The sequence below is a fragment of the Salmo salar genome, chromosome ssa19 (genome assembly GCF_905237065.1).
Source record: "Salmo salar chromosome ssa19, Ssal_v3.1, whole genome shotgun sequence".
Lineage (NCBI taxonomy): Eukaryota > Metazoa > Chordata > Actinopteri > Salmoniformes > Salmonidae > Salmo > Salmo salar.
In genome coordinates, this window is record NC_059460.1 from 62212962 (window position 1) to 62240727 (window position 27766).

At 42.3% G+C, this 27766-nt stretch overlaps 1 protein-coding gene and 1 long non-coding RNA gene across 3 annotated transcripts in view; one reads left to right on the plus strand and one right to left on the minus strand.

The window, feature by feature from the left end:
- The window catches only part of arhgap23b (Rho GTPase activating protein 23b), an 81710-nt gene that overhangs the window by 10457 nt on the left and 43487 nt on the right, over nt 1–27766 (plus strand). The window contains exon 1 of one of the 2 annotated variants that reach the window (XM_014158677.2): nt 13596–14257. The exons of the other annotated variant lie outside the window; for it this stretch is intronic. Within the exon in view, the coding sequence (XP_014014152.2) occupies nt 14204–14257 (54 nt within the window). The 5' untranslated portion in view covers nt 13596–14203. Of the gene's footprint in view, nt 1–13595; nt 14258–27766 lie in introns of those variants that run through there. 2 annotated transcript variants of the gene reach the window in all.
- LOC106579112 (uncharacterized) lies at nt 5252–13001 on the minus strand. Its single transcript, XR_001322585.2, has 3 exons — nt 12697–13001; nt 10074–10157; nt 5252–8061 (listed from the first exon to the last, which is right to left on the minus strand). It is a non-coding gene; the product is annotated as an uncharacterized lncRNA (long non-coding RNA).

Genomic DNA, 27766 nt, shown 5'->3' on the forward strand with positions numbered 1-27766 from the left:
CATAGTTGATTTGCTGATTCAATCATTACAGCTTCCCAGAGCACCAGTACTTTATAGGACACTCACTTTAGATCAGTCTCGTGTAGTTTTACATCTCTGTCATAGTTTCGAGTAGGGAGTTAGGTCCAAATCCATTCTGTTTTACAGGGTTGGGACGTCTCCATTTAAATTAGTTTCAAGTTTCAATGTTTATTCGCCATGTACACAGGATATGACAGGTGTAAAACAGTACAGTTAAATTCTTTCGCAACAATGAAGTGCTAATAATAATATAATAAAAAAAATTAAAAAACACACAAGAACAACGCGATGTGAGTTAAAGATACGCAAGAATGCAAGTATATACAGGTCAGTGCCAGTACCTTATTCAATGTGCAGGGGTACTGGAGTGCTTGAGGTGAGTTTGTACATAAAAGTGACTGGTAATAGAATATACATGTAAACAGGGCAGAAAAGTGACTGGTAGCAGGAATACAGTGCCTACGGAAAGTATTCAGACCCCTTGACTTTTTCCACATTTTGTTAAGTGACAGCCTTATTCTAAAATTGATTCAATATTTTTTTTCACCTCATCAATCTACACAATATCCCATAATGACAAAGAAAAAACAGGTTTTTAGAAATGTTTTCTAATTTATTCAACATTTAAAAGTTAAATATCCTGTTTACATAATTATTCAGAACCTTTACTCAGTACTTTGTGAAGCACCTTTGGCAGCGATTACAGCATCGATTATTCGCTACAAGCTTGGCACACCTGTATTTGGGGAGTTTCTCCCATTCTTCTCTGCAGATTCTCTCAAGTTTTGTCAGGTTGGATGGGGAGTGTTGCTGCAAAGCTATTTTCAGGACTCTCCAGAGATGTTCAAATGGGTTCAAGTCCAGGCTCTGGCTGGCCACTCAAGGACATTCACAGACTTGTCCCGAAGCCACTCCTGCAATGTCTTCGATGTGTGCTTGGGGTTAATGTCCTGTTAGAGGGTGACCCTTCGCCCCAGTCTGAGGTCCTGAGTGCTCTGGAGCAGGTTTTTATTAAGGATCTCTCTCTACTTTGCTCCGTTCATCTTTGCCTCGATCCTGACTAGTCTCCCAGTTCCTGCCGCTGATAAACATCCCCACAGCACGATGCTGGCACCACGCTTAACCGTAGGGATGGTGGCAGATTTCCTCCAGATGTGACACTTGGCATTTAGGCCAAAGAGTTCAATCTTGGTTTCATCAGACCAGAGAATCTTGTTTCTCACGGTCTGAGAGTCTTTAGGTGCATTTTAGCAAACTCCAAGCGGGCTGTCATTTGCCTTTTACTGAAGAGTGGCTTCCGTCGTGCCACTCTACCATAAAGGTCTGATGGGTAGAGTGCTGCAGAGACGGTTGTCCTTCTGGAAGGTTATACCATCTCCACAGAGGAACTATAGAGCTCTGTCAGAGTGACCATCAGGTTCTTGGTCACCTCCCTGAGTGCTCATTTGGCAGGGTGGCCAGCTCTAGGAAGAGTCTTGGTGGTTCCAAACATCTCCACTGTGTTCTTGGGGACCTTCAATGCTGCATAAATGATTTGGTACCCTTCCCTAGATCTGTGCCTCGACACAATCCTGTCTCGGAGCCCTACGAATAATTAATTTGTCCTCATTACTTGGTTTTTGCTCTGACACCCACTGTCAACTGTGGGACTTTATATGAACAGGTGTGTGCCTTTCCAAATCATGTCCAATCAATTGAATTTACCACAGGTGGACTCCCATCAAGTAGAAACATCTCAAGGATGATCAATGGATACAGGATGCACCTGAGCTCAATTTAAAGTCTCATAGTAAATGGGCTGAATACTTATGTAAATAAGGTATTTCTGTATTTTATGTGTAATAATTTTACTAAAACTTAAAAAATACAGTTTTAACTTTGTCAGTATGGGGTATTGTATGTAGATTGCTGAGGAATTGTTTTTATTGAATCCATTTTAGAATTAGTCTGTAATGAAACAAAATGTTGAAAAAGTCAAGGGGTCTGAATACTTTCCGAAGGCACTGTATATAAACAGTTATGGCAATATACTAAAGCTAATATATACGTGTAAACTGGAGAAATAGTGACCAGTTGCAGGATAAATCGATAAATACTAATGGTAATGGCAATCAATAATCAATGGACAGCATTGTAATGGAGTAATAAATCGAATCAATAATCATTTTAGCAACAGTGTAGGTTGTGTCTGAGTGGGTAGAGAATTGTGGATTGGCATAAAGTCAGTGTGCATAGTCTGTGGACATTTTTGTAAAGTGCTGCCTAAATGGTGGTATACATGGCATTGTTCATTTCCCTTGGTTTAGACAAAGTTTATGCTATGTTTATGCAATGGGTCACTTTTGATTAGTGTGTCTGATAAACTGAGGTGTAAATTAGATGAAGTGCTCATCTCTCTGTGTGTGTGTGTGTGTGTGTGTGTGTGTGTGTGTGTGTGTGTGTGTGTGTGTGTGTGTGTGTGTGTGTGTGTCTGTGTGTGTGTGCCCACAAGCATGCATGTGTGCTTGTGTACACACATGTAAACTCAAAGATAATTCGGAATAATCCTAATAACTTCACAGATCTTCATTGTAAATGGTTTAAACACTGTTTCCCATGCTTGTTCAATGAACCATGAGCAATTAATGAACACGCACCTGTGGAACGGTCGTTAAGACACTAACAGCTTACAGACAGTAGGCAATTAAGGTCACAGTTATGAAAACTTAGGACACTAAAGAGGCCTTTCTACTGACTCTGAAAAACACCAAAAGAAAGATGCCCAGGGTCCCTGCTCATCTGCGTGAACGTGCCTTAGGCATGCTGCAAGGAGGCATGAAGACTGCAGATGTGGCCAGGACAATAAATTGCAATGTCCGTACTGTGAGACTCCTAAAACAGCACTACAGGGAGACAGGACGGACAGCTGATCATCCTCGCAGTGGCAAACCACGTGTAACAACACCTGCACTGGATCGGTACATCCAAACATCACACATGCGGGACAGATACAGGATGGCCCGAGTTACACCAGGAACGCACAATCCCTCCATCAGTGCTCAGACTGTCCCCAATAGGCTGAGAGAGGCTGGACTGAGGGCTTGTAGGGCTGTTGTAAGGCAGGTCCTCACCAGACATCACTGGCAACAATGTCGCCTATAGGCACAAACCCACCGTCGCTGGACCAGACAGGACTGGCAAAAAGTGCTCTTCACTGACGAGTCACGGTTTTGTCTCACCAGGGGTGATGGTCGGATTCGCGTTTATCGTCGAAGGAATGAGCGTTACACCGAGGCCTGTACTCTAGAGTGGGATCAATTTGGAGGTGGAGGTCCGTCATGGTCTGGGGCGGTGTGTCACAGCATCATTGGACTGAGCTTGTTGTCATTGCAGGCAATCTCAACGCTGTGCGTTACAGGGAAGACATCCTCCTCCCTAATGTGGTACCCTTCATGCAGGCTCATCCTGACATGACCCTCCAGCATGACTATGCCACCAGCCATACTGCTCGTTTTGTACGTGATTTCCTGCAAGACAGGAATGTCAGTGTTCTGCCATGGCCAGTAAAGAGCCCAGATCTCAATCCCATTGAGCACGTCTGGGACCTGTTGGATCGGAGGGTGAGGGCTGGGCCATTCCCCCCAGAAATCTCTGGGAACTTGCAGGTGCCTTTGTGGAAGAGTGGGGTAACATCTCACAGCAAGACCTGGCAAATCTGGTTCAGTCCATGAGGAGATGCAATGCAGTACTTAATGCAGCTGGTGGCCACACCAGATACTGACTGTTACTTTTGATTTTGACCCCCCCTTTATTCAGGGACACATTATTCCATTTCTGTTAGTCACATGACTGTGGAACTTGTTCCGTTTATGTCTCAGTTGTTGAATCTTGTTATGTTCATACAAATATTTACACATGTTAAGTTTGCTGAAAATAAACGCATTTGACAGTAAGAGGACGTTTCTTTTTTTGCTGAGTTTCGTAGCAAACAAATCACAATGGAAATACTCATCACTTTACCAAACTCATCGACTCACTGGCAGCCAGGCAGGGTTCGTTTGGCTCCCCCATGTGGACAGACCTTGTCCCTACATGCTCTCTCCATACACATGATGAAAGGATTAGGTGGATTAGATATTTAAGGAAATCTCTCTAGCCTGTAAATAGACAGATGGACACCCCCCTGTCTGTCCTCCCAGGGCAGATGTTTGTGCCCTAACGCCTATCCGGAACTTAATGTTTTCAGCTGTCTTTTTTTGTCTTTCTTTCTTTCGTTCTCTCTTTCTCTGTTATCTGTCCCAGAGCCATGTAACTACTATATATGGCTGTGGTCTGTCCTTTCTGGTCGTGCTGTTTGTGATTGAATATGTAATGCTACATATAATATATTCTCATTGCATTGTGCCAATTGTGGTGGTGTGATGGTTGCTTGTGGAGGAAAGAAACGTGTTTAGGGGTTGAGGGAAGGACTGGTTTGTTGAAGTCTCCCCTAACCACAGATCCAGGGTCAGATATTTTGTAACCCGCCTTATGGGTAAAATTGGATGTAGGGTTGGGTAATCTGATCCGATCGGGGAAAGGGGTGTTCAAAGGATCACAGGGTATGTGATGATAGGAGGGATGTGTGGGGGTGGGTGGTGTTGGTACCCCATGGGGCGGGGGTGAAACCCGTCAGGACAAGGCCAGATTAGTGTCTATGGCACGCAGACACACACACACCCATCCTGTCCCAGGGGAGCCCCCCCTGGCTCTGGCTTCTACCCCCTTCATTTTTACCTCATCACTTTCTAGCACAGCAGAGTATAGACTAAATCTGTAGGCTTACTTTTTTGTAGGGCAGAAGGGTTTTATGGATAATGATAATACCTCTCTGTCAGTGTTTCCTGGATACACATATTTGGAGGGAGGTGTGATGTCAAAATGAGTGCTTTGCAGGGGTGGAAAAAGTACTGAAATATCCTACTCAAGTAGAGGGACTGTTACTTTAAATGAAATTCTACTCAAGTAGCAGTAAAACTCTAAAAAACGACTCAACTAAAAGTAAAAAGTTGCTCATATAAAAGTAATGAAGAGTAAAAGTAATTTAATTACTTTTAAAATAAAAACATTGACCTTATAGCTAATTTCACTAAGATTACCTGAACGTTGCTACACATTCTTTTCCATGTAGTAAATGTAAAAAAGAAGAGAGGAAATTAATGTACAGTATGAAATAATTGAATTTATTGTTTGAGTTGCATCAAGGCACATCTGTATACAAAAAAGGAAGGATTTGTCAATATTACTAATATTTGAAAATAAATTCAACATTAAAATCTATTAAAATGTACTGATGAATTACACACTGAACATACCTAAAGGATTTGATGTCAAATGAGCTCTGGAGGCAACAACAGAACATCCTGGAAATAATAATGTATGAGCAAACCCCCCTGAAATAGAGAAAGGGCTACATATGTTGCATTAGAGTACATTAGGTTATGTAGTGTTCCTTTGCGCAAAAACAAACGAGTTTTGTTCTAACGCTTTCACTTCTCTCTGAACTTGCTGTTTAGTTTCAGGTGCTGATTTTCAAAGTGAATTGAGCCTATACTGGCTCGCTTTGCAGTGAAGAACAGTCCAACAAAGCTAAAAAAAGACGCTCACGGGCGGCAGAGGCAGGCAGGCCTGAGTTCAGTTTGAGGGGCTGCTTATTTATGTATGGAAAGGAATGAAGCAAGTCCATCTTGTCTGACACACAGGCAAGGTACCCATCCAGCCACCCTGTGCCTTGTGACCTTTTGGGCATCAGTGATGAGGAGAAATCATCTTCATCAGATGAATGCTGCCTCTGTTGCTCTGTCTCTTTGAAACCTGTTGGAAACGTTACGCTAAAGTATTGAAATTCCCACTGGAGAAAGTTGTTTCTCAATGTTCTCTGAACGTTTTGAGAACATTCCTAATGTCAAACCAGTTGGAGAACGTACATAAATGTAACCATTATTCAACTTTTAGGAAACGGTCTGTTAAAGTAGTGAAATGCCAAGAAAATAACGTTATTTTATTCCTTAAATGAGCTGAGAATGTTCCAAAGCCAAGCAACTATCCTGCACCATTCCCAGAATGTTTGGGAAGGTTTTATGCAAAATAAGTGTAACAGTGTAGGTTCCGTCCCTCTCTTCGCCCCAACCTGGGCTCGAACCAGGGACCCTTGCACACATCAACAACTGACACCCACGAAGCATCGTTACCCATCGCGCCACAAAAACCGCGGCCCTTGCAACGCAAGGGGAACAACCACTTCAGGTCTCAGAGCGAGTGACGTCACCGATTGAAACGCTATTAGCGCGCACCACCGCTAACTAACTTGCCATTTCACATCGGTTACATAAGCATATAGCTAAGTGAGAGCGTGGTTGTCCTAAGAAACATAAGGTTCTCAGAATGTGTTGTTCTCAGCCTAGCCATACTTCAGGTGTGGCTAGGTGCTACCTAGACCTTTTTAATACAATATTATTGACTAGAATTATTCAATCACCACAATAGTGATGACATACTGTATGAGTATCTTTTTCATTACAGATGCAAAGGCCTACATGATGCAACCCTGTTTTAAAAAATAAAACATAAAACCTGATTATGAAAATAATCTGGTTCCATCATAGCCTATATAAAATCTTTTTTTTTTACACCTGATTTATTACTTTGTCATATGCTAGCTACAACTAGGGTCCGGAGTTGGTTAGGTTAGCCTACTACTAGATCAGGAAAAACTCAGGGGCCCCAGGAAAACAATTTCTGGGACATCACTCTGGGACCTGTGGTGCCACCTCTGAAATCACCACACAATGTTACAAATAAAAAAATGATTGTATGATCTGCATTTTACATAGTTTTATGTGGCTCAGTGCAGCCGACAGCTACTGAGACAATTTCAAAATGTAACAGATTGCAATTTTGGGTAAAAACTCAATAAAACAAGTCTCAAATATTAGGAAAATGTCTATACATTTAAAAAAAAATAAAAAACATTACTCTGCTATTACCATTTATACAGGAGTGTTGGCGCAATGAGACAATTCTGTTCATACTACCATGCTTCAATACCTCCGGATGTAGCGGTCGAGATGTAGTAAGTAAGCAAGTTTACATTTGAGTAATATCACAGATTATCCATTATATTGACCAGATAATCTAGTGGCCCAACCTAGTGGCCGCTCTAACAATGGAAATAACCATCTAAAAATGGGATGTCTGCAATATGTAACTTTTTGGGAGACCCGACCAAATTCACATAGAAATATGTGTTATAGATCTGTCATTCTCATTGAAAGCAAGTGTAAGAAGAGGTAGATATTCTATGTGGCTTTTTCTATGCTTCCCGTTCTTAAGTTTCGTTTTTGCTCCTTTTACTTTCGGTTTTGTACTGCAGCTTCCAACAGCTGAAAATACAGTATTTTTGGTTATCGGAAAATATACTGTATCTCACAGCTGTTTAGATGTACAATGATTCTCTACACTATACTTGCTTGTTTTGTCACATAAACTGAATTTAGGCAAACTTTTAGAATTTCAGCAACCAGGAAATGGTGGAGCGATTTCTGCATAGTGTATCTTTAAGTATATTTAAAACCTAATACTTTTAGATTTTTACTGAAGAAGTATTTTACTGGGTGACTTTCACTTTTACTTGAGTCATTTTCTATTAAGGTATCTTTAATTTTACTCAAGTATAATTTTTTTCATCACTTCTATTATGGATAGCCTATAAAATGGTACACTGTTATGGATGGGTTTAAAAAGGTAGCGAAGTACAATACCTCATTCAAAACATACAGTACTTAAGTAAAAGTAAAATTACCGACTTGAAAAAATACAACAACAAAGTAGAGTGAATTCAGAAAGAGTGGGACCTGATATAAACTCGGACAGCTTAATTCTGACATTTTTATTTCTTGGTCTGTCAAGTCAAAATCTAAATTATCGTTACTAAGCCCTTGCAGAGAAACCACATTATTAAAATCACATCACTTCATTGGTGTGACATCATTGGCAGAGAAAGCTTCAAACAGGAAGTTCACCCTGCAAAGCACACAGTAAGATCAGTGACATAGCTTTTTTCTGTTTTGATGTCAATGTTATAAAACTGTCATAAGTAATGCACTGTGCTAAATTGTGATGTAAATGTGCATACTATGTACTGGTGCATCAAAATACATAAGAAAGTTGCCAATATTATGTTTCAATTTTGTAATTTAGTAATTATTTTAGTTGTCCCGCTTTACCAACCATAACTAGCTAAAGTAGGACAGCATGGAGTCGCTATGGTGAGATAGTCATATCGGCTTTTCCAATGGAGGACAGAGATCCTGTTTACCTAAGGGAGCCCCTTTTCTTAGATTAGGCAGGGCTCTTGTTCTTGTTGTACTATAGCAAGTTCATTTTTTCTTGTTCTTAGTACTGTTAGTTGGGTGAATTCAGAAAAAAATTGTAACTGTTTGCATTTCCGTCTCCTGTAATCTCTTCAGACATCTACCTAACATGTTAGCCCAACACATGATACATTTCTGAAATCCTCCGATGTTTTCTAATCACACAAAATTGAACTGTCATTGGGGTACAATTAGGACTAGAACAATGGTGTCCCAGTTTATCTAACCTGCTGTCCCAGTCTACCAAATGCAAACTGAACATATGTTTTTGGCTCAGTGTACACAAATGGGTGTGCCATGCCTCTTTGTGAATATGATTTCAACATTCGTTTATTTTTGGTGTGATTATAAAACATCTTGAGGATTTCAGAAATGTATTATGTGCTGGGCTAATATGCTGGATAGATGTCAGAAGAGGTTACAGAAGGGGGAAATGCAAAAAGCGTCCCACTTATTCTGAATTCACCCAACAAGTAATCAGAAAAAATACTAAATTGAAGTAACGAGAGTATTTGTAATTCGTTACTTCCACCCCTGATGCTTTGTACCCCTTTGTTTGAGGGTTAATAGTTAGTGACCCTAATCTATAGGCACTGATGGAAGCCACCCAGTAATTCGTCTAGATTATTTACTTAATCAAAACAAAGGTTTCTGAAGCAGCACACAACAATTGGCAACAGAGCTATGTACAATAAAAATAACACAAATGTGATATAAAAAGAAAACAAAAACCCCAAAATAGTCACAGGTTCCCATCCAAATGGCGAAAGTTTTTAATGCGAATATTCTCAAATCTGCATGAAACAATATGCTCATTTTCCCACCAGAGATGTTTCTGTCAAACTGATTTATTGAGGATAAAAGGCAGTGCGTGGTGACGTAGTGCACATAAAAATAACTTTTGAGGTTAAATTCCCATGTACCAAATAAAAAAATACAAATTAAATGGATTTACATTCCATTTTCAACTCTACTGATGGTTTTGTCACAAAAAGTGTTGCGTTACATAGCAAATGTGCCCACTCTGATCTTAGTATGTGCACTCTAGCCAACAGCTCGCAAATACGATATGGTTAGGCTACCTACATGATGAGATTATTATGGATAAGAGCGAGATTATTTTATTTGTCAAACGGCAGCCAAGCATTGATCATCATTTCACCAGAATAAAACCCTCAATATTTATTGGAAAGGAGCATTAAACTCATAACCGTGCACTTTCACAACCCTGTGAAGTTCATCATTACTTATTTCCAGGGGCGCAACTTTCACCTCCCCCCACACAGTTTTATCATTGGAATGTGATATAAAAGATGGAACGGTGTGCTTTAGGAGCATGCGGATGCCTCCGAGCGGTCGGGTAGGCTGTTTGGAATGTTTATCTGACAAAAAATAAATAATAATAATGTCCCCCTCATTTCTAAAACCAAAGTTGAGCCCCTGCTTATTTAATGTATAGCCTAATTAACTGCAGGCTTTCCCAAATCGTAGTGGGAGGACCATGCAACATATCATCGCGTGACTCACAAATTTACTTCGATATGAAGGTTATTATATATAGATTTGTGCACTGCCATTTCTCATATAATTAATTTTACCAGCACAAAAATATCCCATCATGTCTAACAAACAAACTGTCTGTCGACATTTATAAAATCGTACCTGCATTTCCTGTTTCCATCAGCCCGGTCGTGACTTCTCTCTTGTGTCAGGTAATTAATCCGCATCAAATGGTTGGATGGGAACCTGGTTAATCATATGATATTTTCAGATGAAGTAACAGAAAAAATAATGATCTTTTATATTATAAAAATGCAGATGCTAGTTATAACATTTTAAGAGACATTGCTTGATGTTTGTTTAGCTAATAGGTGCTTATTTCTTGCTTGGATAGATCATACTTGACCTATCTGTGTGCTCATTGTGGTAGGTAGATAGAGTTATTTTCCCACTGGTCATTGAGAAATTGGTGGTGTGTGGTTGTGTGTCTGTATACTCCTGCCCTCTGTTGGTTTAATATAGCACTACATATAAAAAGACTGAACCCATCTTGCAAATTTAGCATAAAACCACTATTTTTGTACATGGGGAGCATATCTCGATGAGGGAGTGCATCTTGAAACAATATCGGCTGCATATTAAGAGGATAAATTTAAGACAAGAAAGGAATCAGAGGGGAAAATGATACAGGCATGTTGATTTGTGCTGTCTGTGTCTATTTTATCTGGACTGGATACACGTCTGCTACACTGGCTCTTACACATGCACTGGCCCTGTGGACTTATCTGTGAGTGAAAGTGATCTGTCGGTCCAAACCAAATCTGTATATTTTCATGGGAGGATGACATATCATTCAGGGGTCTCTGGGGGACTATGGGGGCCAAGGAATGCCCTCTTTTCCTCTTGACTAAATTTTAACTGAAAAAAAGATGACCCATTCAGAGAGACAGAGAAGGGTTTGGGATTCGTTTGGGGTGGGGGGGTGGAAACAATAATATGGTCTACACTCACTTTTGAATGCTTCAGGGAAAAGTTGTGCACTGTGGTAGCCTATGTTCTAAATCCTCAGCACTAAAGCAGCCGACCCTGCTTAGCTTCAGAGGTAAGCCAGCAGCATACCACCCTGCATACTACTGCTGGCTTGCATCTGAAGTTAAGTAGGGTCGGTCCTGGATGGGAGACCAGATGCTGTTGGAAGTGGTGTTGGAGGGCCAGTAGGGGGTACTCTTCCCTCCGATCTAAGGAAATCCCAGGGCAGTGAAGGGTACATTGCCTTGTGTAGGATGCCGTCTTTCAGATGGGACTTTAAACGGGTGTCCTGACTCTCTGTGGTCATTAACAATCCCATGGCACTTATTGTAAGAGTAGAGGCGTTAACCCTGGTGTCATGCCTAAATTCCCAACCTGGCCCCATTCCATCATTCCTAACTGGCATATATCAGCTGATGTGTGGTGAGTGTTCTGGCACAACATGGTTGCTGTGCATCACCCAGGTGGAAGCTGCACATTGGTGGAGGAGGTGAGTTTTCCCCTTTCTATGTAAAGTGCTTTGAGTTCCTTGGTAGAAAAGCACGATATTAATTCAATCCTTTCTCAGTGTTCTATGTGGGGAGACAGCCTGCCTTCCTATGATAAGAGCTTCCAGACAGGCTGGAGCACAATAACCCCCATCTCCTCTCCATCCATGACATACTACACGTAGCCTAGGAAGGTAGGGCAACAGTTATGTAACCGCGTTAAGCGATTCTACTGTCTACTAAACATGAAATATGACTGTTCCATTCACATTGTGATGTAGGTTGCGTCTCAAATGGCACGCTATTCCATATATCCTTCAAACTCAACTCTGGACCTCGAAGCCAGTTCCACTGTGTTTTTTCATTGTTGCCCTCTAATCAGGTACTAATTTTGACCTACGACGCCAGGTGGGTGCAATTAATTATCATGTAGAACAAAAAACTAGCAGGCTCTGGACCTCGTAGGGTAAGAGTTGAGTACCCCTGCCCTACATAGTGCACTAATTTTGACCCCGGCCCATATAGTGGATAAGATGCCATTTGGGACAAGCCCCTGACCTGTTCACCGGATGTGCTACCTGTCCCAGACCTGCTGTTTTCAACTCTCTAGAGACAGCAGGAGCAGTAGAGATACTCTCAATGATCAGCTATGAAAAGCCAACTGACATTTACTCCTGAGGTGCTGACCTGTTGCACCATCGACAACTACTGTGATTATTATTATTTGACAATGCTGGTCATTTATGAACATTTGAACATCTTGGCCATGTTCTGTTATAATCTCCACCCGGCACAGCCAGAAGAGGACTGGCCACCCCTCATAGCCGGGTTCCTCTCTAGGTTTCTTCCTAGGTTTTGGCCTTTCTAAGGAGTTTTTCCTAGCCACCGTGCTTCTACACCTGCTTTACTTGCTGTTTGGGGTTTTAGGCTGGGTTTCTGTACAGCACTTTGAGATATCAGCTGATGTAAGAAGGGCAACATAAATACATTTGATTTGATTTGATAATCAGTTGATAGAACGGCAGTCTGATGTTAAATCCAAACATAGTATTCATAGGATGAGATAAGATGAGGAGCAGATCCAAAAATCCCCCAAAAGACTGGACTGCATTTTCATCAGGATACTCACAAGCAATTTCAATATAGCTTGGCTTAGGTCAAAAACAAGTGGATAATAGGCTTTAGTGGTCACTCAAGGGACATATATGTGTATGCGTTTCCTCTGTCTCCTTTATGTTTTCATGCAACGCTATTACATAATGACTCACAGTGTGTGTGAGGGGGGATGACGACTGTCTCCACGCATGCTCCATTCTCTGGCCTGAGGGGAATGTCGGCTAACATCAGCATTGGAGTGTGTCTCGCTCCAGCGACCACGTGAAGCACACACACTCTTGCTTCGGGTGTGATGATTCTCCCACAGATACCTAGCACAGCGCTCTATAGACTCACAGAGAGAGCTATAGAAAACATACAGTATATCCAAACATAACAGTATCGAATTGGTTTATTTTTTTTATTTAACCTTTATTTTAACTTGGCAAGTCAGTTAAAAACAATATCTTATTTACAATGACGGCCTACCCCGGACAACGCTGTGCCAATTGTGCACGGCACTAAGGGACTCCCAATCACCGCTGGATGTGATTCAGCCTGGATTAAGTAGGTCTATATGACAGACAGACAAACAAGATGCAAATTACAGTTTAGACAGACAGAACATAAAACATTAACACAGACAATGCAACACATTATAGATACCAAACAGCGACACAGACATTTCTATGACAATAACAAGATATTTCTGACTCGTGCAAAAAAACACACACACACCAGCACCACAAATAAAATTCCTGCCACTGACAAGCGCACTAACTATCGTTCTTTTCCATCATAAATTGCTCGTATTGTTATTTCCATTTCTTGAACTGTTTTTGTTAGGGTTTCTGTTATAGGTGCATGGTATGGGGAGAGATGAGAACATGAGCAATGTTACAAATTTAACTATTTGCTCTTTGTACTTTTTGCGCTAATTGCATTTTTTTAAAAGTAACCTTTAACTAGGCAAGTCAGTTAAGAACAAATTCGTATTTACAGTGATGGCCAACACCGGCCAAACCCGGACGACGTTGGGCCAATTATGCGCCGCCCTATGGGACTCCCAATCACGGACAGTTGTGACACAGCCTGGAATCAAAACGCGGTGTCTGTAATGACGCCTCTAGCACAAGAGATGCAGTGCCTTCAACCGCTGCGCCCCTCGGGTGCCCGAGGAATAATCTCATACAATCCTCGCTAATAGCCACACGAATCGAAAATCCACTTTTTCTAATCCAATATTCGGAGAATGAGAAATCACTGCAGCTGCCGCACCATGACAACTATTGCCACTCCCTTGATTTAAAGATCGCTACCTCCAGCGCGCCAACGCGTTCCTTTAGCCGTACATCCATTCGTCATAAAACGCATTGGTTGCTGATTCCGTCACGCCCATAACCACGAGCGCGGGGCGGGACCTTTGTTGCGTACGAGTTTACGCATCGCTCGCGCGTCTGTCGGAACGCGGTAACACCGACATGGGAGATTGACATCGAAAGAATCAAAACTGAGGGAGGGGACATTTCTACCTATCCACACTAAGGGGGAGGGAGAGTAAAGCCTACCTGTATGATAGAGTTGGCATAATGTCGACGGTAAAATAGTTTACAAGTATTTATTTTTTGTTTACAACAACACCGTGACAACTTTTGAGGGAGAAACGCTCCGAGCTGCCCAATGAATGGAGTTACCTTTTGCCTTGTTGGAATTCCACCTCGCTCTGAAAACGAAGTAAGTGCACTTGTCGTTGAGAAATTGCTTCTTTCAATTGAAATTGACTTACTGTAACTGTTATTTAATAGAAAAAAAGTAGTTCGTCTTTCTCTTGGTACGTTTTGTTGTTGTCATTTAGCAGTCGCTCTTATCCAGGGCGATTTACAGTAGCATACATTTTTCCTACTTTTTCGGACTGGTCTGCTGTGGGAATCGCCATGCTCTACCAACTGAGCCACACGGGACCTAAATATCTGGTAGGCTAAATATTTTCCAGGGAGCGAACGTTCGTGCTCTTATTGTAAGCTTCTCCGCGGGGGGGGACTCATTGTGTACTAATGTAATGTAGGCTACACTCAGTACACTACACAGTTTTGTTGTATAGGCTACACTTTCTATCAGTCTAAAAACGTAATGCAAAGGCTGCTTGCCTTTAGCTTGAGCTGTAATGTTGTTTTGCAATCTTCTGCACCACACAATAGTCTATACACTGGACTTGTACAACTATTATCACATATGAGGTTGTGCGACTATTTGATATGAACATAATGTACACATCTATTAGTAAAGAAAATATGTGCAACGTTCGCTTGTTCGAATAAAAAAAAACAGGGGCCACATTATTTTAGGCATGCACTCTAAGTTATATGACAAAACGGTGAATGCATTTGTAAATAATTCAAGTGGTGTTGTCAACTTGATTTCATGCTACTACCTAAAAGCTTTTTCATTACTGTAATGGCGTCGCCAAGAGCTTTACACTACAATACTTGCTTTATTATTCTGTTATAACCTACTGTAAGAAAACTTCAACCTGATTTTCCACCATGGTCAATGAATGCACTACTGGACATTTACATTGTTTGACTGTTTGAGCCTTATATGCACCCCCATCAGAATATAAGTAAGGGTGGGTGGATGTGGGAGTGAGACAATATGAAATTGGGTTCGAATGCATCAATTTCCATATGTCAGCCCACAGGTGCAGCCCGTAGACAGAAGGCACATTGTTGCGTTACACTTTCTTCACTGTTACAATATAGAGGGTTGGGAAAATATGTTGTTCATTTGGGCTACATTGTTTCAGGAATCTGGGCTATCCCATGCTTTAACTGCTGGAGAGACATATAGACTGCCAAATGACTCATGGTCTTCAAGTTGCCATACATGTTGTCAGGCAAACTGATGGCCACATTTAACCAGTTGCACTGCAAAGGAGGTTATTCAGATAACAGTAAATGAAGTAAAATTAAACAACTTATAGTTTTACTTGTAGTTCACATTGACTTATAGCTTGCTTGACCTTCAATTTAGGCTACATGTGTTGTGTTTACCGTTCCAAATTTCAAGCACCACATGTGACAATTTTGTTTCCGGAAGTTCATTGATTCAACTTCTTATACTTCCAAATGTCTTCCGTTATCTAACTTTCTTCCAAATTACCCCATCGGATTATGTGTGCTCAGTCAAGCAGACTCCTCTTGCCTTATATGTCCAGTATCAAGCCTTCAAGCATTTGCTGAAAGCTCTAAAGTAAAAGGGCAATTAGTTTGTGCCGCCGTGGTTGCTTTGGCCTGATGTAGTCACATGGGTAAACAGTAGCATTTCTCCAAGGCATTTAGACTCTACTTTAGGCTATACAACCTTTCAGGCAGATACCTAGTCCAATTGTTTAGGCTCAAACTTAAGTAGAAATGCGCCTAACAAATGCAAAATGTGCTGCATCATATGGACAAGCTATATACAGTACCAGTCAAAAGTTTGGACACACCTACTCATTCAAGGGTTTTTCTTTATTTTTACTATTTTCCACATTGTAGAATAATAGTGAAGACATCAAAACGATGAAATAACACATATGGAATCATGTAGTAACCAAAAAAGTGTTAAACAAATCAAAATATACAGTTGGAGTCGGAAGTTTACATACACTTAGGTAGGAGTCATTAAAACTCGTTTTTCAACCACTATACACATTTCTTGTTAACAAACTATAGTTTTGGCAAGTCGGTTAGGTCACCTACTTTGTGCATGACATAAGTAATTTTTCCAACAATTGTTTACAGATAGATTATTTCAGTTATAATTCACTGTATCACAATTCCAGTGGGTCAGAAGTTTACATACACTAAGTTAACTGTGCAAGTCGGTTAGGTCACCTACTTTGTGCATGACATAAGTAATTTTTCCAACAATTGTTTACAGATAGATTATTTCAGTTATAATTCACTGTATCACAATTCCAGTGGGTCAGAAGTTTACATACACTAAGTTAACTGTGCCTTTAAACAGCTTGGAAAATTCCAGAAAATGATGTCATGGCTTTAGAAGCTTCTGATAGGCTAATTGACATCATTTGAGTCAATTGGATGTATTTCAAGGCCTACCTTCAAACTCAGTGCCTCTTTGCTTGACATCATGGGAAAATCAAAATAAATCAGCCAAGACCTCAGAAAATAAATTGGAGACCTCCACAAGTCTGGTTCATCCTTGAGAGCAGTTTCCAAACGCCTGAAGGTACCACGTTCATCTGTACAAACAATAGTACGCAAGTATAAACACCATGGGACCACGCAGCCATTATACCGCTCAGGAAGGAGACGTGTTCTGTCTCCTAGAGATTAACGTACTTTGGTGCGAAAAGTGCAAATCAATCCCAGAACAACAGCAAAGGACCTTGTGAAGATGCTGGAGGAAGCAGGTACAAACGTATCTAAATCCACAGTAAAACGAGTCCTATATCGATATAACCTGAAAGGCTCCTCAGCAAGGAAGAAGCCACTGCTCCAAAACCTCCATAAAATAGCCAGACTACGGTTTGCAACTGCACATGGGGACAAGGATCGTACTTTTTGGAGAAATGTCCTGTGGTCTGATGAAACAAAAATAGAACTGTTTGGACATAATGACCATCGTTATGTTTGGAGGAAAAGGGGGGAAGCTTGCAAGCTGAAGAACACCACCCCAACCGTGAAGCACGGGGGTGGCAGCATCATGTTGTGGGGGTGCTTTGCTACAGGAGGGACAGGTGCACTTCACAAAATAGATGGCATCATGAGGTAGGAAAATTATGTGGATATATTAAAGCAAAATCTCAAGACATCAGTCAGGAAGTTAAAGCTTGGTCGCAAATGGGTCTTCCAAATGGACAATGACCCCAAGCATACTTCCAAAGTTGTGGCAAAATGGCTTAAGGACAACAAAGCCAAGGTATTGGAGTGGCCATCACAAAGCCCTGACCTCAATCCCATAGAAAATTTGTGGGCAGAACCAGGGGCGAAAATCTGATATCCACTTTGGAGGGGACAATTACATTACATTTTCTCAAGAGCAATTCCTGAGGGGGACACCAAAAGTAGTGCTGTAACACATAGCCTACATTGTAATATGGTAAATGTATATTGAGGAACCAAAGAAATAAGGTGTTTGCCGTACTCCTAACTACCGGTACCCAAAACTACACAACTAATCACAACAGCAATACCATTGCCTTTAACAAATCTTAGTTCAGTCACCAGTTTAAGTTGAGAGTGGGGGTATCCATGGCATTTTCCAATTATGTTCCTATTTTACAAGTCAAAAAAAATGAGAACCTTTCATAATGTTGCCAAACAAAGACTCAACAAACTTACCTGAGAATCCCTGTCTCTGCCAGTCTGTCCCTGCATATCTGTCCCCAACTCTGCTGTCTGTGTGCCATCTGTTGCCTGCTCTGCCAAATGACATCATTGTAAAACATTTCCATTAGAATTTCTTTTCTTTCTTATGAACATTTTATCAACTAGTCTTTGAGATTAGGCTACTAGGGTTCTTACTATGCGTTTTGGTGTATTGAAAAATACTCTGATGTCCGTCTTTTATTTTTCTGCCATTTTTCTACCTGGCTGGCTACACACACATTGTGTAGGTTATTTACAGTAGAAGATGGGCTTCTATCATCTTCAATCATTCTATATGGGCTTCGATCTAAAAGGTAGCTAGCAAATGTGAAACGGATTAAAATGACAAGAGTTGACAGCTGTATGAGTTCACCATTTACACAACATATGCTGCAACCTTTTGTAATTTTAATAGTTTGTTTCATATTGGCTGGCTTCCAACAATAGCTGAATTTGCAAAGCTAGCGAGCACCAATTCAGTTTCAGTGGTGTTTGCTATAATCTTTGCTACCCGGGTTAAATAAAGGTGAAATAAAATAAATAAATAAAAGTTCCCTTGCGACAATTTAGCTTTTGCAACGAGACCATTAAATATATTTAAGACAATGGTAGATGAGAGTGTAGTTCTGTTCAGTTTGGACTTCAGTTTATCGCTAACCTTATCACAGGGACTTTGAAGCACTAACTTACATCATCTGCATGCTGATTCCATCTTTGACGACGCCACATAAATGGAATAGGTACTAGCTAGCTTAATAGTTAATATTTGCGCGCTAGCTCTGCATATACAGCTAGTGTGTGTGTGCGCGATTGACTGGATGAACCTCACGGCAGTTACGTAGCAAACTAAGGAACTGGCAGTGGATCAAACCATTGTGAGGCAAAGGGCGGGGGGGTCGCAATCTTTTGAAACTTAAAAACGCGCTATTAAGTGTCTATAATCAGCACAATTGCTTTCATTGCGTATTATTAATATTATTTAAATTACATAGTTATGTTTCAGTGATATATTGGGGGGGGACAAATCAAATTTATCCCAGGATTCCCCCCCGGGATTTCCGCCCCTGGGCAGAACTGAAAAAGCATGTGCGAGCAAGGAGGGCTACAAACCTGACTCAGTTACATCAGCTCTGTCAGGAGGAATGGGCCAAAATTCACCCAACTTATTGTGGGAAGCTTGTGGAAGGCTACCTGAAAAGTTTGACCCAAGTTAAAGAATTTAAAGGCAATGCTACCAAATACTAGTTGAGTGTATGGAAACCTCTGACCCACTGGGAATGTGATGAAAGAAATAAAAGCTGAAATCAATCATTCTCTCTACTATTCTTAAAATAAAGTGGTGATCCTAAGTGACCTAAGACAGGACATTTTTACTGGGATTAAATGTCAGGAGTTGTGAAAAACAGAGTTTAAATATATTTCGCTAAGGTGTATGTAAACTTCCGACCTCAACTGTATTTTATATTTGAGATTCTTCAAAGTAGCCACCCCTTTGCCTTGATGACAGCTTTGCACACTCTTGGCATTCTCTCAACCAGCTTCATGAGGTAGTCACCTGGAATGCATTTCAGTTAACAGCTGTGCCTTGTTAAAAGTTAATTTGTCAAATTTCTTTCCTTCTTAATGTGTTGAGTCAATCAGTTGTGTTGTGACAAGGTAGGGTTGGTATACAGAAGATAGCCCTATTTGGTAAGAGACCAAGTCCATATTATGGCAAGAACAGCTCCAATAAGCAAAGAGAAACAACAGTCTATCATTACTTTAAGACGTGAAGGTCAGTCAATCCAGGAAAAGTTTCTTCAAGTGCTGTCGCAAAAACCATCAAGAGCTATGATGAAACTGGCTCTCATGAGGACCGCCACAGGAAAGGAAGACCCAGAGTTACCTCTGCTGCAGAGAATACGTTTATTAGAGTTACCAGCCTCAGAAATTGCAGCCCAAATAAATGTTTCATAGAGTTCAAGTAACAGACACATTTCAACATCAGCTGTTCAGAGGAGACTGCGTGAATCAGTCCTTCATGGTCAAATTGCTGCAAAGAAACCGCTACTAAAAAGACACAAATAATAAGAAGAGACTTGCTTGGGCCAAGAAACACGAGCAATGGACATTAGACCGGTGGAAATCTGTCGTTTGGTCTGATGAGTCCAAATTTGAGATTTTTGGTTCCAAATGCCGTGTCATTGTGAGACGCAGAGTAGGTAAACGGATGATCTCTGCATGTGGTTCCCACCATGAAGCATGGAAGAGGAAGTGTGATGGTGTGGGAGTGCTTTGCTGGTGACACTGTCGTGATTTATTAAGAATTCATGGCACACTTAACCAGCATGGCTACCACAGCATTCTCTTGCAATACACCATCCCATCTGGTTTGCGCTTAGTGGGACTATCATTTGTTTTTCAACAGGACAATGACCCGACACACCTCCAGACTGTGTAAGGGCTATTTGACCAAGAAGGAGTGTGATGGAGTGCTGCATCAGATGACCTGGCCTCCACAATCACCTGGCCTCAACCCGATTGAGATGGTTTGAGATAAGTTGGACCGCAGAGTGAAGGAAAAGCAACTAACAAGTACTCAGCGTATGTGGGAACTCCATCAAGACTGTTGGAAAAGCATTCCATGTGAAGCTGGTTGAGAGAATGCCAAGAGTGTGCAAAGCTGTCATCAAAGTGTGGCTACTTTGAAGAATCTAACATAAAATGTATTTTGATTTGTTTAACACTTTTTTGGTTACTATGTGATTCCATATGTGTTATTTTGTAGTTTTGATGTCTTCACTATTATTCTATAATGTACGGCTAATGAACAAACCAAACAGACTTGGATCGTGTCTCATGATATGTGACTGTGCCAGTGAGTGCTAATGTAGTTAGGCCTAGTTCTATTGATTGATTGGTTGATTGATTGATTGCAATGACCTATGTTAGAAGCCTCTATGCACCCTTTTCAGAAGATTCACTAGTGTTTCCCATAGCAACGGAACCTTAAGCCGACGTCAGGTTTGATAATGATCTGGGTTGTGTTCACTTGGCACAACACGGTACCAAACTGAATGAAACGGGCTAATACTATATGAACTTGTCCAATAAGAAACACTCATATGGGGCCTACGGAGTGGCGCAGCGGTCTAAGGCACTGCGTCGCAGTGCTAGAGGCGTCACTACAGACCCGGGTTCATTCCCGGGCTATATCACAACCAATCGGGAGTCGTGTACGGTGGCGCACAATTTGCCCAGTGTCGTCCGGGTTAAGGAAGGGTTTGGCCGGGGGGGCTTTACTTTGCTCATCGCTATCTAGCGACTCCTTGTGGGGGGCCGGGCGCCTGCAGGCTGACCTAGGTCTTCAGTTGAACAGTGTTTCCTCTGACACATTGGTGCAGCTGGCATCCGGGTTAAGAAGCGTGGTTTGGCGGGTCATGTTTCGGAGGACACATGACTTGACTTTTGCCTCGCAAGCCCGTTGGGGAGTTGCAGCGATGAGACAAGATAAAAAGGGGGTAAAATACCCCCCAAATAATAATACCAATAAATAAGAAGCACTCATATTAGTTTTCTGTTCTACAATGTTTTAAACCTTTTTGCTACAGTGTGCCCTAATAAACACGATCCTGAATGGCCATTTGCACTCCAGTTGTAATGTTTACCTTTGTGTTACAGTGAGTGACAGATTGGTATGCCTGCCAATACAGGTTCCTGTGGTAAAGTAGATAAGCCAGGTACTTGTCAGACCATGGGAAATGCCCTTGCTTTCTCCGTGAAGCTAGTCAGGCTGGAAGGGAGGGGTATTTGTTTGGGATTAAGGTACATTTGGTTTTGTGTCATTTGGACAAGCTCAAGTTAACACTCAAAAGTTCACCAATTTGCAGTGGGTAAATACATGACTGTTTCTACCCTCAACATCAGCATCTTTGCATCGTTTGACAAGTCAACAACAACAAGACAAGCTGTCTTCAGCAGAAACATATGGATCATACTACCATTACCACCCAGTCCTAGGCTAACATATTTCAAGCTGCTCACCACCTTCTCCCACTATCTAACGCTGGCTCATCTCACCACCATCTCCCCCTATCAAACTGTTGGTATGTACACTATACAGTGCATTCGGAAAGTATTCAGACTCCTTGACATTTTTCACGTATTGTTATGTTACAGCCTTATTCTAAAATGTTTTCCTCATCAATCTACACACAATACCCCATAATGACAAAGCAAAAACACGTTTTTAGAGCAAAACCATTGTCCATAGAGCTCTGAGACAGGATTGTGTCGAGGCACAGATCTGTGGCATTAAAGGTCGCCAAGAACACAGTGGCCTCCATCATTCTTAAATTGAAGAAATTTGGAACCACCAAGACTCTTCCTAGAGCTGGCCGCCCGGCCAAACTGAGCAATCGGGGGAGAAGGGCCTTGGTCAGGGAGGTGACCAAGAACGTGATGGTCACTCTGACAGAGCTCCAGAGTTCCTCTGTGGAGATGGGAGAATCTTCCAGAAGGACAACCATCTCTGCAGCATTCCATCAATCAGGCCTTTATGGTAGAGTGGCCAGATGGAAGCCACTCCTCAGTAAAAGGCACATAACAGCCTGCTTGGAGTTTGCTAAAAGGCACCTAAAGACTCTAGAGGAAACTTGGCACCATCCCTACGGTGAAGCATGGTGGTGGCAGCATTATGCTGTGGGAATGTTTTTCAGAGGCAGGGACTGGGAGACTAGTCAGGATAGAGGGAAAGATGGATGGAGCAAAGTAGAGAGAGATCGTTGATGAAAACCTGCTCCAGACCACTCAGGACCTCAGACTGGGGCGAAGGTTCACCTTCCAACAGGACAATGACCCTGTCACGGTTGTCGTCGGGGATAGAGGACCAAAACGCAGCAGGAATGTGGATGCTCATCTTGATATTTATTTGAACCAAGAAAACACCAAAATAACAAACGAAGAACGAACGATCAACAAAACAGTCTTGTAAGGCTCACACACGCAAAACAAGAAACAATCTCCCACAAACACTAAACCAAACAATTACCCATACATAGGACTCTCAATCAGAGGTAACGAGAAAGCACCTGCCTCCAATTGAGAGTCCAACCCCCCATTAACCTACACATAGAAATATGCCAACCCAGAAAGAACATAGAAGTACAAAACATAGAACATAAACCAAAACCCGGAAATAATAAATAAAAGGCCCTACTAAATAAACCACCACCCCGAACCACATAAAACAAATACCCTCTGCCACGTCCTGACCAAACTACAATAACAAATAACCCTTATACTGGTCAGGACGTGACAGACCCTAAACACAGCCAAGACAACGCAGGAGTGGCTTCGGGACAATTCTCTGAATGTCCTTCAGTGGCCCAGCCAGAGTCCGGACTTGAACCCGATCAAACATCTCTGGAGAGACCTGAAAATAGCTGTTCAACGACGCTCCCCATCCAACCTGACAGAGCTTGAGAGGATCTACAGAGAAGAATGGGAGAAACTCCCTAAACACGGGTGTGCCAAGCTTGTAGCATCATACCCAAGAAGACTCGAGGATGTAACAGCTGTCAAAGGTGCTTCAACAAAGTACTGAGTAAAGGGTCTGAATACTTATATAAATGTGATATTTCAGTTTTAGATTTTTAGTAAATTAGCAAACATTTCTAAAAACCAGCTTTTGCTTTTTCACTATGGAGTATTGTATGTATATTGCTGAGAATGAGAATTTAAAAAATCAATTTTAGAAAAAGGCTGTAACGTAACAGAATGTGGAAAAAGTCAAGGGGTCTGAATACTTTCCGAAATTACTGTATATACAAAAGTATATGTATATACAAACGTGTGCCTTCAAATTTGTGGATTCGGCTATTTCAACCATACCTGTTGCTGACAGTTGTATGAAATCGAGCACACAGCCATGCAATCTCCATAGACGAACATTGACAATAGGATGGCCTTACTGAAGCGCTCAGTGACTTTCAACGTGGCACCATCATAGAATGCCACCTTCACCATCTGGCAGACCGACGGAAAAATCCGTGTTTGGCGGATGCCAGGAGAACGCTACCTGCCCAAATGCACAGTGGAAACTAAAGTTTGGTGGATGAGGAATAATGGTCTGGGGCTGTTTTCATTGTTCGGCCTAGGCCCCTTTGTACCAGTGAAGGGAAATCTTAACGCTACAGCATACAATGACATTCTAGATGATTCTGTGCTTCCAACTTTGTGGCAACAGTTTGGGGAAGGCCCTTTCCTGTTTCAGCATGACAATTACCTGTGCAGAAAGCGAGGTTCATACAGAAATGTTTTGTTGAGCTCGATGTGGAAGAACTTGACTGGCCTGCACATAGCCCTGACCTCAACCCCTTCGAACACCTTTGGGATGAATTGGAATACCGACTGCGAGCCAGGCCGAATCGCCCAACATCAGTGCCCGACGTCACTAATGCTCTTGTGGCTGAATGGTAGTAAGTCCCCGCAGCAATGTTCCAATATTTAGTCTAAAGCGTTCCCAGAAGAGTCAGTTATAGCAGCAAAGGGGACCAACTCCATATTAATCCCCATGATTTTGGAATGAGTTGTTCGACGAGCAGGTGTTCACATACTTTTGGTCGGGATAGTGTATGTCCGGTGGAGTGGAAGTGTTGGTGGAGGGGGAACCATAATGAGTGACAGGGAGCAATTGCGTTGACCCCAAATGGGAGCGATTATTGTTGTGTGTTGTTTTCGCCGAGAGGGAGAAATGGAATGGGGCTTTACTGTATAGAAAGGGGGTGGGAGGCACCCTGGGACAGGACGGGTCTTGCTCTGAAATGCAGACATGACAATGAGCCTCTGTTGAGCTGGGAACAGGGCAGGGGCAGGGAGAGATGGAAGGGAATGAGGTGGGTCGATGCGATGTGTGTGCGCGTGCGTGTATGGGGCAAAGTTGAAAGGTCGGGCATAGAGCTGCTGCTCTGTACCTAATAAATGGCTTAATGGCTATCCCAGGCCTGAGGTAAGAGCTGGGGTTTCCACCCAGAGTGACTGGGAAAGGAGTGTGTGTCTGTGTCTGTGCTCAAGTGCGACTGCGTGTACGTACACTTGCGTGTGTGAGTACGTGTGTGTGTGTCCTTTCATGTGAGTGCGTGCGTGCGTGCACATATCTATGTGTGTGTGTGTGTGTTAGAACAAACACTGGCTCATTATTCCTCCAGCAGGTGGGCTGCACAGGAATGTGTCAATGAAAGCGGGATGGCGATTACTGTATAGCAATGGAATGAAGAGAGAAAAGAAAGACCCAATAAAAAATAGGAAAACAAAGCGCGAGAAACTTCCAGAGAAAGTGCTAGCGAGCGTGGGAGCTCGATATAAAGCGATAATAACGGCAGAGTGAAAAACATGAAAGAGACAAAGATAAAAGGGAGGGGCAGGGGCAGCGGTGGGCACGGGCATCAGGTGCAGTCAACAAAGCCCTCTGCTCCCAGCGAGTGAGTAGTGCATAGGGTGGGGGTTAGGGAGGTGGATGTGCCTCCCCCTTTAATCCAGAATGCTCTCTGTGGTGTCTGCCCCATCTGGATGCCCAGCTGCTGCCCTGAGCATTAGGGATTGTGTACCGTGGCATGACCCCCATTACCCCCCCACCCCCCTCCCCCCCAGCCACTGTGAATCCTCACCTGACACCCCCTTTTCCTCTCCAGGGAAACCAGCGTCATCCCTCCTTCCGTCCCTCCATTCTCTTCATACCTTGCTGTCAACACAACAGAGAGCATGTGTAACGGAGGGCGTTCAGTCAGTGAACCACACTCAAGTAGCTTTGCCTGAAATCTGAAGACTTGTGTTAGCTTGCCGACCTAATGCCTAGGCTTTAACACAGCAGACCAACAAAGACTTTCATCAAAGAAAGGTTTGGCCTACATCTTTGATAAAGTCTTAGCACAGGAAACTATGAAATAGGCAAAGCACCAGTCATCCTAAGCTGCATTTGGATAAGTGTTATCTTCAAAGCAGAGTTTGCAGCCATTGACTTTTGTAACTGCATATCAGAATATCTCATATTGTATTTAATCAAATGGCTCTTATCCAAACCCTGATTGGCTACATATCATCACTTCAGACACTGTGGCAGAGAAGGCAGTCTTAAAATAGACATGCTTATTTTGAACAGTTCAAGCAACACTCCGTCCGGCTTCAAGCATGCCATATCAATGCACCACAAAGCAACGGACCCTAACTCAATTCAAAACAATAGACTTTCTGCCCCCGCAAGGCTTGTCATAACGCCAATGTGAATATCCCTATCCAATGGGAAAATGGCAATTTTTTACACATTGCGCACTGAGGCGTTGTCCTGCTTGGAATGTCAACCATACTGTTGTTAACTACCGTCATCATAGGTTCACTTTGAAGCTGTGCTGTCCCTATAATCCATAAAGAACCTACGATACCATTCAAGAACATGCATCTACATGCCTGGGTCGTGTTTATTAGGGCACGCAACAGAAACTGTTTCAAAAGTTCAGGTAGTCCCTCCCAAGGACTTGATTGTGGACTACAGGAGAAAGAGGGGAGAGCATGCCCCCATCCACATCGATGTCCACATAACTAATAACTAAGAACTTAACATGGTCCACACAGACCCGCACAGTTGTGAAGAGGGTACGACAGCGCCTCTTCCCCCCAGGAGGCTAAAAAGATTTGTCATGGGCCCTCGAATCATCAAAAAGTTCTACAGTTGCACCATCGAGAGCATCTTGACTGGCTGCATTACCACTTGGCATGGCAAATGCACCACCCTCGACCGCAAAGCGCTACAGAGGGTGGTGCGGATAGCCCAGTACATCACTGGGTCTGAGTTCCCTGCCATCCAGTATGTCTATATCAGGCGGTGTCAGAGGAAGGCCCGAAAAATTGCCAAAGCCTCCAGCCACCCAAGCCATAGACTGTTCGCTCTGCTACCGTCCAGCAAACGGTAGCATCGGCTCTCGGACCAACAGACTCCGACATATATTCTACCCCGAAGCCATAAGACTGTTCAATAGCCATAAGACTGCTAAATAGTTAATTAATGTTTACCCGGGAATATCTGCATTGACCCTATCGTGCACTGACTCTATGCCCACTCACAAGACTATACACAGTATACACACTACAGTGAACTCCAAAAGTCACTGTCCCAATACTGGAGCTTACTGTACTGTATATACACACTGATACTCTGACACAAAACCCCCAAACATTCACATACACTGCATACGCATACTGACAACACACACACACACACACACACACACACACACACACACACACACACACACACACACACACACACACACACACACACACACACACACACACACACACATACACACACTTTTAAACTCGTCATATGCTGCTCCTACTCTGTTTTTTATTTTACTCTTATTATTATTATTTATCCTGATGACTAGTCACTTTACCCCGCCTTTACCCTGCCTTCATCTACCTAAAATACCTCATACCCCTGCATATTGATCTGACACTGGGACTCCCTCTATATTGCTCCATTCTTGTGTATTTTATTCCTTTTATGTTTTTTAATTTATTTCTTACTCTGCATCGTTGGGAAGGGCTCGTCTACACCCTTTGTATTCTGCGCATGTGACAAACATAATTTGATTTGATTTCCCTGTTTGAGTCTGCTGTCATCCGTTTGGTGCCTAATGAACACAACCCTGATTTTAAGATGGTGTTCTTCCCTGTTGTTTCCTTCCTGCTGTAAGTCCTTTGAAATGCAATGCTATGTATCCCCAAACCAAGTGCCTTTTCCCCACTGGCTACCACACAAGGCCCAGTGTCTATGGAGAACAATGGCTGGTACAGATGCCTTGGTCAGTTGGTCAGGCCACTGCTGTGGGCT